Source organism: Ostrea edulis, chromosome 6 (assembly GCF_947568905.1).
Source record: "Ostrea edulis chromosome 6, xbOstEdul1.1, whole genome shotgun sequence".
NCBI classification, from domain to species: domain Eukaryota; kingdom Metazoa; phylum Mollusca; class Bivalvia; order Ostreida; family Ostreidae; genus Ostrea; species Ostrea edulis.
In genome coordinates this window covers 15,050,971-15,061,987 of record NC_079169.1, presented here as the reverse complement: position 1 = coordinate 15,061,987, position 11,017 = coordinate 15,050,971, and the positions used below count along the sequence as shown (strand labels likewise).

The window sequence follows — 11,017 nt, the reverse complement described above, 5'->3', positions numbered from 1 at the left end:
GAGGTCTTCAAACTATTTATTCTGAGTACTAAATTTGCTATCAATACTGAGTAGGTTCACTAGATATCTTAATGGATTGGTCATTTGTTTGCTGTTCTGCTTTCAAATCTTTCAAAAGTTTCCAGTATGCATTTGGGTCATTTTCATATAGGGAATCTAACTTGTTTATGATTGTTGTTCTAAAGTACCTATATTTTTGTTTGCAACATCGATTATATAACTTACGGAATCTGAAGAAGGACCCTCTTATAATTGGGTCACTTGGAAAGTTTGAATATATTTTGCTTTTCCGTATTAGTTCAGAGCGCATATGGGCAAGATCCTTGTCATACCATTTCTTATGATTAGGGGTTTTATTACGTTTAGTTTTCTTACTTGATTTAATCTTTAGTGAGCGCTTCCAGGCACTATATAATATATTATTAAAGTTTCCCAATAGTTCATCAGTATCTGTTGTTGAACCCATAGAACTACATACCCTTTTTGCACATTCATCAAATCGTAACATTTTGTCTTTAACTTCTGATCTATCAAATGCTTTTAAAAAAAGCATTTCAAAGCTTTTGTTCCATACATATGAAAAAGGTATATTAGTGCAATGGTCTAAATTGGGAGCAACAATTTCTTTAAATGAACAATTAATATGAATTGTAATTTTTGGATGGTCAGAAAGAACTGGTATGTGATCATGTACATAGAGGTATAACACATTATTGGCAAAGGAATTTGAAACTAAACAGTAATCAACAACACTCTTTCCATTGTATTGGAAAGAGGTGAACTTTCCTGAAAGATCACCAAATGTTCTGCCATTCAAAATCTGTACATCAGTAGAAACACACAAATCTATAAGGTACTTTCCCCTCTCATTACATACATCATCATGACTGAATCTTGGGAGTAAATTGTAACCCACATCATCACTAGGCATAGGTACATTTTCTGTTTCATTGGCTGTTCTTGCATTCAAATCACCACATGCTCATGACATCTAGGTTATGTCTAACTACATACGAGGAATTGGAAGATGGCATATAAACATAGCAAACATGGACATCTTTGTTAAAACCAAAGTAAGTTTTACAGAGTTTTAGCCACTGAATTTCGCTACTAGAATTTTTCAAAATTGTGACCCCCTTTTTAACATCTTTGTTAATCAATAAAATAATTCCTCCAGAAGTAGGAAAACCTATTGCTATATTTCAAATACTCCACAAATTCCTTCAACGTCATTCGATGTATAGTCATGACGTCATCAGTATACTATCATATTGATCAGACAGAAATAACACGACAGCAGTATAACATTTCGAATTTCTTCAGATCTTAGTAGCTGCATGGTTTATTTTATGCATAAATAAAACTTACATAACAGAAAAAATCAGAATTTATTATATACTTAGTGATATACTTATTTCAATTATGACGTCACATTGTTTCGCGGATTTTATCCCAGTAAAGATTTTCATAACTCCTATAAGCAATACAAAATAGATAGTTGGGTAAACACGGACCCCTGCCTAGGAGGAGTAAGCATCCCCTGTCGACCGGTCACACCCGCCGTGAACCCTATTCCGTAGTCAAAATCAGTGTGCTAAGAACGGCCTAACAATCGGTATGAAACACGTCAGACAGCATTTCACCCAATGATAGGTTGTAATGAGAACTAGATCGTTATAATGACCATATAATTTTTGAAATGCTGACTTCAATCGAGACTATTGAAACCCCTGTACCATCAACTTGCTTGTTAGTAGCTTGTCTCGATATAAAAACTTACCACATGCAGAACAAGCTCTTGTGTATCGAATCAGTTGAGAGATATAAACACCATATGCAGGTGATAATGGAATATTGTTACATAAAGATGGGAGGTTGACGATGAAGTTGAAATCATCCCGTTTGTCATACAGTTGAGTTGTCAGTTTGTCATTAATGTTTACTTTCAATAAAATATCTGAATATTTTTCAAATGATGTAATTTTTCATATTTTCAGAGCAGTTTAAAAGTTTATCAAGAACTCTAACAGATTTTAATCGGACCTATATTTCATAATTTTAAAAAAACATTTTGCATTTTATGCCTGATTATGTACTTACATGAACCTAAACATATATTGTATATTATCCTAATTGTAAATTATAACGAATATTATATTTTCTGTGGTACGACAATCTTTATTTGTACATGTATAACATAATATATTTTGTTTACGGGGGAGGTTTTCTAAGTTGCTAGAACTTGTAACCAATCCCTTTGTATATTTATACAATAAAATATGTTCAAATCAATAAATATCGAAGTATGAAGCAGAAGTGGACGACTTTGTGGTGTCTTTTATTTCGAGCTCAAAGGGATATAGGGATATATCGAATCAACATATGAATAAAAATTACTATTGTTAATAGACAAAACGTCGTCGATATATCTAAATGTCCAATTGGAGGCTACAGCAAGAAAAAAAATTTCTTCTCACGTAGAAGTTTTTGAATAAATTCTGCTTCATATGAATATAGAAACAGATCAGCTAGCAAAGGGGCACAATTCGTGCCCATGGTAATTCCAACAAACTGTTAGAAGACCTGATCACAAAAGACCACGAAGATAATGTCAATGAGGAACTCTAGCGTATTTCTATTTCAACTCCAGAGTACATGTACAAAGGGTTACAATTATTTGATGGTCGTATTTTGTTTAACGTCCCTCTCGAGAATTTTTCACTCTTATGGATACATCACCATTACCGGTGAACGGTTGCAAAATTTAGGCCTTTTCTCGGCGCTTACGGCCTTTGAGCAGGGAGGGATCTTTATCGTGACACGGGGCCTAGTTTTTTACAGTCTCATCCGAATGACCGCCCCATTTAGTCGCCTATTACAACAAGCAAGGGAAACTGAGGACCTATTCCATTTTAATCCGGATTCCCACAGTCTGTGAGGTCTAGTAACTTTGCATGAACTACTAATAACCGCTGATAAACTACTTCATGATTAATAATAAGCATATTACCCTTAAAAACTCACAAAATGTCATCCTCAAAATAGTTATGCCTTCAGATTTCAAGATACCAAATTTTAGTACCATATTCAAATAAGGAATCTGTCACATTACCGTACGTTTTCACGTATCAATGTACTCCCGTTGGAATCCGGGTTAGGATAGGTCCTCAATACCCCTTGCATGTTGTACAGTGTAAGAGGCGGTAAAATGGGGCGTTCCTTTGGATAAGACCGCAAAAACTGAGATCTCGTGTCACAGCAGGTGTGGCACGATAAAGATCCCTCCCTGCTCAAAGGCAGTAAGCGCCGAGCATAGTCCTAATTTTTTGCAGCCCTTTACCGGCAATGTTGACGTCTTCATATGAGTGAAAAATTCTGGAGGGGGACGTTAAATGATAAACAATCACTGCACCATTGTATGATTAATCAAGAACTCTCAAGACGAGATTTTAAGGAAATACTAAAATAATATGGAATCGGACATTAGTTAAGGAGTGTATAATTCAATTTTAATTGAAATAAAAGTCGAATTGTTTTCCCGGCAATTTTACTTTAAACATCCTCCTGAGCTTGTTGACATTCGTCAACATGCCGAACTCTTCAGTCCTATTTCAGATATTACAGTGTATCACTCGATTAAAATAAAGAAATTTTCAGGGCATTTTAATTTTAACTTCGATACATAAGACAAATTGTCGTGTTCGATTTGCGCTTTGTTTGGCCTTCAGAATGCTTTTCACATTTTTTCTTCTTCTTTTATTATACTCTTTTCCACATCATTCCCTAGATCAGTAGTTAAGATTAATTGAATATTGTTTTACGCCCCTCTCGAGTATGTTTCACTGATATTGAGACGTCACCATTGCCGGTGAAGGGCTGCAAAATTTAGTTGGCAAATTAGGCCTACGCTCATGACTTACGGCATTTAAGCAGGAAGAGATCTTTATCGTACCACACCTGCTGCGACACGGGACAGTGGTGTAGCTTCCATTGAGGCAACCGAGGCAGCTGCCTCGGTAAAAAAAAAACCAACAACAACACCTTTTACGTTGTTAAAATGTCGATAGCTTCTGGGGGGCTGCGCCTCCCAGACCCCTGCCTCGGTAATATTCGAACCCAAGCTACGCCTATGCTGGACCTTGATTTTTTTGCCCATTTCCCTATTTAATCGCCTGTTATGACAAGCAGGGATACTGAGGACCTATTCTAACCCGGATCTTCCCAGGAACAGTATTTTAGTTTTGGACAACTCCTTTTGAGAAGCGGCATAGGATTATTTGGTCTTTTTGATCGCCATCTCAATGACCATCTCTGCGTGTTTAGTGTTGTGGTATAGACATATGTTGTACATAAGTTTTTAATGCATTGTGAATTACTTGTTCGTAAATCCTACCTATTTCATAACATAGAAAAGATTGCAATATTTCTCGAGAAGAACTTCCATTTTTCATCGTCTTATCCCAATATATCAAACACCATATGTATTGCTATAAAGCTGCACAATTTGTTTGATAATGTTAACATGTAATATTTGTTTGATAATGTTAACATGTAATATTTATGCCCCCCCCCCCCCCCCCCTTCAAAGAAGAGTGGCATATTGGTTTGCACCTGTCGGTCGGTCAGTAGACCACATGTTTTCCGCTCAATATCTTAAGAACCATTCACTTGATGATAATGATATTTCATATGTGGGTTGGTTATGAGTAGAAGAGGACCCCTATTGTTTTTCAGGTCAAAAGGTGAAGGGTCAATCTACTCTGGACATAGGAATATAATCTCCGCTCAATATCTTGAGAGCCCTTTGCTTGAAAGACATCAAACTTGACACACTGGTACATCCTAAGGAGTAGATGACCCCTATTGATTTTGAAGTCGAAGGTCAAGGGTCAAACTGGGCATAGGAATATACTGACCATTCAATGTCTAGAGAACCCTTTGCTTGACAGACATCAAACTTGGTACACTGATACATCTTCAGGAGAAGATGACCCCTATTGAATTTGAGGTCAAGGATCAAACTGGACATTGGAATATACTGTCTGTTTAATATCTTGAGAACCCTTTGTTTGACAGACATCAAACTTGGTACACTGGTACATCATCAGAAGATGACACCTATTGATAATGAGTTCACGTAGTCAAAGGTCAAGGGTCAAACTGGACATAGGAATATACTGCCCGCTCAATATGTTGAGAACCCTTTGCTTGACAGACATCAAACTTGGTACACTGGTACATCTTCAGGAGTTGATTACCCCTTTTGATTTTTAGGTCACATGGTCAATACACTCTTGACATCGGAAGATATTGTTTGCTCAATATTTTGAATTGATGATACTACTCTCAATTAAATGATATGTGTGTATAACCCTTTTCAATTTTGCGCCATGGGGGGCATATGTGTTTTACAAACATCTCTTGTTTCTCTCAAGATTCTCATCCCTTGCAAACATACATTTCTGCTCCGCTTGCACAAATTGTAAATGCACGATTTCAGTAGGTTACAGGCTTATACAGGTAGATTCGGTAGCCTTATTTCCCTCGTTGCCATCACCGTCTGTATTGCTCTAGAGAGACTAATAGAATCCTTCATTAGTACGAGTGTGGGATAGGGAAATTCCACCGAGGGGACAAGATTCGCAGTCTAGGACGAGGCTTTGCCGAATCCTAGACAGCGAATCTTGTTCCAGAAGTGGAATTTCCCTATCCCACATGAGTAAATAATGAAGGATTATTTTTCTCACATTTTAACTACAGTTTAGTGCATAAATTTGGAAGCTTTGAGAAAATTCTAAATTATCAAAATCCTCATTTGAACTTCGATGCAAAAATTAATTAGATAGACAGAAAGAGCATACCCGAAAATGGTTTACACTTTAAGTGTAAACTAAAAAAACCAAGGTTGTCCAACAGAAAGCTATACACATTAAAATTTAAAGATAGCAAAGCAAAATAATTTTACTTCACCGTGTAACGTAAATACTCACCGTGTAACGTAAATCAATGAAAATATATGACGTCACAATCAAATGACGTCGCAGCAGTGTGAGACTAATAGAATCCGTCATTAGTACGAGTGTGAGATAGGGAAATTCCACCGAGGGGACAAGATTCGCAGTCTAGGACGAGGCTTTGCCGAGTCCTAGACAGCGAATCTTGTTCCAGAGGTGGAATTTCCCTATCCCACACGAGTAAATAATGAAGGATTATTTTTCTCACATTTTACCTACAGTTTAGTGCATAAATTTGGGAGCTTTGAGAAAATTCTAAATTATCAAAATCCTCATTTCAAATTCGATGCAAAAATTAATTAGATAGAAAGAGCATACCCGAAAATGGTTTACACTTTAGTGTAAACTAAAAAACCCAAGGTTGTCCAACAGAAAGCTATACACATTAAAATTTAAAGATAACAAAGCAAAATAATTTTACTTCACCGTGTAACGTAAATACTCACCGTGTAACGTAAATCATAGAAAATATATGACGTCACAATCAAATGACGTCGCAGCAGTGTGAGACAGAAAAATCTCACATGGCTGTCTCACATGGGTAAAGTCGATCTCACACTGGTGATAATGTGAGAATAATAGAATCCTTCATTAGTACGAGTGTGAGATAGGTAAATTCCACCGAGGGGACAAGATTCGCAGTCTTGGACGAGGCTTTGCCGAGTCCTAGACAGCGAATCTTGTTCCAGAGGTGGAATTTCCCTATCCCACACGAGTAAATAATGAAGGATTATTTTTCTCACATTTTAACTACAGTTTAGTGCATAAAATTAGGAGCTTTCAGAAAATTTTAGATTATCAAAATCCTCATTTGAACTTCGATGCCAAAATTAATTAGATAGGCAGAAAGAGCATACCCGAAAATGGTTTACACTGTAAGTGTAAACTAATAAACCCAAGGTTGTCCACCAGAAAGCTATACAAAATTAAAATTTAAAGATAACAATGTAAAATATTTTTACTTCACCGTGTAACGTAAATCTTCACCGTGTAACGTAAATCATAGAAAATATATGACGTCACAATCAAATGACGTCGCAGCAGTGTGAGACAGAAAAATCTCACATGGCTGTCTCACATGGGAAAAGTCGATCTCACACTGGTGATAATGTGAGAAAGAAAAATCTCACATGGCTGTCTCACATGGGTAAAGTCGATCTCACACTGGTGATAATGTGAGAAAACCTAGGTGCAACCTTGCTTTCGTTACATCATTTGCAATGCATCGAACTCGATTTATATACCAATTTCGTTAAACCACCACCAACAAAAGCCAGCAAAATCCGCTATGTTGTTTATTTATACCATACAAGGGAACGCAGTCATCTAAGAAATAAATTCATTTCTTACATTTACGTTTCACCTTCATTTCTAGTGGAATTCCTAACGTTTGACTAGACGGACTATATTTATCTGTATTTATACGCGTGTTATTCACCCCTGCAGCGCGTTCATAAGGAGGTGACTATCATTACAATATATAAAGATATCAATAGCAAAATTTACATGTATCTATGATATGTCAAAATTCCCAGCCGTTAATATAGACGTACTATATTTATGCAGATTCATCCGCGCATTGTTCACAGCTGCAACATATTCATGAGGAAATGACTATCATCACAATTTGTGAAGATTCCAAAGGCATAAGTCCAATTCATTTCCCAACATAAAATAACATACCCGTATCCCGAAATCCTTCTTGTTTTGAGTTCGTCCAAAACTGAGTTGATTCCTGCATATCTAAAATAAATATTCCAAATATTACATCATTAATATATTACATATGTACATATTGGTATATACTACTTGTACTCGATTGACACCTGTTACCTAGATTGCTCAAAAGCTCGATGTTTGCTTCTTTGGTAGAAAGATGACGTAATTGATGCATAATTGTGTATTTCAAGATTGTACTAGAAAATTCATTAAGCATTTTGATTGTTTTATAACTGGGAACTAGGACTCTGGAAGTAACTATTTTTGTGTGTAGATTCAGCTCGACACGGACTTATTCACCTCATTTAAGTTAGTACTTTGCTATTGTTACAGTTTTCTTTCAATAATTGTGAATAAATCTTATTATTTGTTTAATTGCCTTTGTTAGTAAATTCTGCTGCTTTAGGGGTAATTTTGACCCATAACAATATACCCGTACATAAACTAACTATTAAAGTAGAGACATAATTCTTTGTTCTTTTAAAACGGGCACCTGTCTAGTAAATTACGACGCATAAAATACAGTTACCTCTTAAGATGTGACATCGCCCGGGGAGGAATGCACTGGTACTCAGAACTAGTAGCGACACAAGGACACCAATCATCCTCTGCTAAAGAAGCAAAACTTAATTGAAATTCCAGTGCTAAAATACATTTCCTTATTTTCGAAGCTATATCTTTGCAGTCCATAAAAATGTCTTATACTGTTACCGTTACAGGGAACAGCTCACTGAAGTTTATCTTAGAATAGACCAAAGCACAGCAACACTGTGCAAGAGCGAAGATGTCATGTATTAAAGGAAACAAAGGACGGAAATAAAGGTTCACAAACAAAAAGGGGGAAAGCAGCAAATAATGAAACAATGCCTTATCATTGCACCAAAATCGACACATCTGTCCTGATTTCCCCCAAAATAATTCACACTAAGAACTACTGACTAGTTCAAAAAGGGGAAAATCGACAGATATAAAACATCTAATTACACACAATCTGTCCTGGTCTCACACAAAAATGATTATCACAGATAACAAGACTACTAACTAGAAAAACAGTTACTTCTGACTAGAAAAACAATTACTACTGTCTAGTTGAAACATTAACCTGGAAAACTTATTCCAAAGCGTAAAAAAGCAAAACGATGGCGAACAATAAGGCCAAAGATATGATTATCTAATCATACTCAGAGACATCCGAGGTCAAGATCTGACAGAACTACAAAGTGTTGTATTAACCCACGCATCTAGGATTGGCTATTTTTGATTACGTACTTGGAACTCTGTTTTTACTTGTACATTTTTGGTTGATTTAATTAAATTCGCTGAGGCAAAAAGGTTAAAAGAGAAATTGCATATTATGATGTTGGTGCTTGCAAATACTTATATTTCATACATAAGCCAATACACAGGAATACCAAGCTCTGTGCATGATATACATGATCACAGAGAGACATGGCCTCAAAGTAAGGCTTTGGGAGTTTTTCTTATAGTTTGTTTTCTTATGTTCCAATAAATTATGAAATGCTTCCATTTCAGATAGCATGAGCATTTTCAGAGAAAATATTTTTTTTTAATTAAAAAAAAATTAATTGGGTACTGTTACGGAAAATTCATTGTTTAACGATACACCACAATACAATGTGTCTATGATAATAATAAACAATGAAGCAGAACGTGGGGAAACACAAATATCAACTTAACTTGAATTATCTCTCTTTGATCTGGTGTCTTAAAAAATCAGATATTTTTTCAAAAAACGTAATTAAAGGCAATAGTCACGGTCTTTGTGGTTTTAAATTAAATTATATGCTTGGGTTATAATCATATTAGACAGAAACTAAATACCAAAAACACAGATAAAAAAATCAAGATCTAAAGAAACTAAAAAAAACAAAACTAAATATCAAAACACAGAAAAAAAGTCAAGATCTAAAGAAACTAAATATCAAAACACAGGCACACACACACACACACACACACACACACACAGAGAGAGAGAGAGAGAGAGAGAGAGAGAGAGAGAGAGAAAGAGAGAGAGAGAAGCTGGAATTAGATATGCATAATGTGTAGTTCAATATTTTGATGTAAAGTCGTCCTTTATCGTTAACAATGCCACTTTATGTGCCATTTAACCCTTTTATTGTTTCTAGAATTTTTATTCTTTCACCTTTATTTCCCGACAATTATAACGATCTCACAATTACAATGAAACAGAAATGAAATTAAATAATTATATCTAAGTCCTTGTATTGCTGGTAGACTGCAGACTTGGTTGATAGGACAACTAACCATCATTGCTCTCTCTCTCTCTCTCTCTCTCATATGGTATGTTTATTTCAGAACTAGAAATGAAGTGCCATTTTAAGAACAATAAAATCCCTGATGTGTTTATTACTTGATAGCATTGCAGAAACGTACATACGGTAATATTGTTTTGAATACAAAAACTGCAGCTTGTAAGGTTTGATTTAACACCATAAAATGTTACATATTAAAAGCATCTTGAAAGCTGATGTTATCAGTTGCGTCAAAAAATGATGAATTAAATACCTTAAGTAAAGTTTCAAAATCACTTCCTTTGTAAGACATCAATATTTACGCCTTTAATCAGGTCGCATCCTTTTGTTCACCATGTCAAACGATGGAATCTTTTTTCTCCTAAAAAGTATGTCAAGATTGAATGTATAGGGCCTCTTTAATTGAATGAATCTGCCACATAAGTTTACGGAGGCCCATTTAAGACCTCTCAATTCTAAAACAAAAATTGGTAACAAATCGAAAATGTTAAAATTATGAAAGTCTTTATCGTAAGACGGATTTCATTTACTGCATCGAAGTTACTTGATTCGTCAAAGTGGATTTTTAAAAAAAATCAAATCTGATGTAACAAAGAATAGAAAGTTCATTAAAGCTATTTGCTAAATTCTTTCCCACATATACACATGATTTATGAGGACAAATTCTTTCCGACGTGAAGTAATAGATTCAAAATTTGTGAAGACAAATTCAGAAATGTTCGTAACTACAGATTCCGTAATTTTGTGACATCGGATATAAATTCTTAGTAATGGATAATTAAACTTTTCTATAATTGAATCAAATAAAATGTTAATACGAATTTGAATATTAGAATAGTAAGCATAGTAAAAATACGCTTAACTAGCCATATCCACCCCCACCCCACCCCCCAAACAAAACCCACGGCAACAGTCAACGGCATTTCATAAAGCAAGATAAATATTTTATGAATATAGAAAAACTAGATGTTACAATCCGTTGTTATTAAT

The 11,017-nt window shown here is 35.2% G+C and overlaps 1 protein-coding gene across 2 annotated transcripts in view; it reads right to left on the bottom strand.

Annotated features, from left to right (window-relative positions):
* The window catches only part of LOC125648134 (uncharacterized), a 15,059-nt gene extending 4,626 nt beyond the window's left edge, over positions 1-10,433 (bottom strand). Inside the window, exons 1-3 of one of the 2 annotated variants that reach the window (XM_048875060.2) lie at positions 10,281-10,433; positions 8,263-8,344; positions 7,698-7,757 (exon numbers count right to left, since the gene is read on the bottom strand). In XM_048875060.2, the coding sequence (XP_048731017.2) occupies positions 7,698-7,757; positions 8,263-8,344; positions 10,281-10,319 (181 nt within the window). In that variant the 5' untranslated portion in view covers positions 10,320-10,433. The remainder of the gene's footprint in view (positions 1-7,697; positions 7,758-8,262; positions 8,345-10,280) is intronic. The other variant, XM_048875063.2, reaches the window with a different exon arrangement.
* Positions 10,434-11,017: the final 584 nt, after the last annotated feature.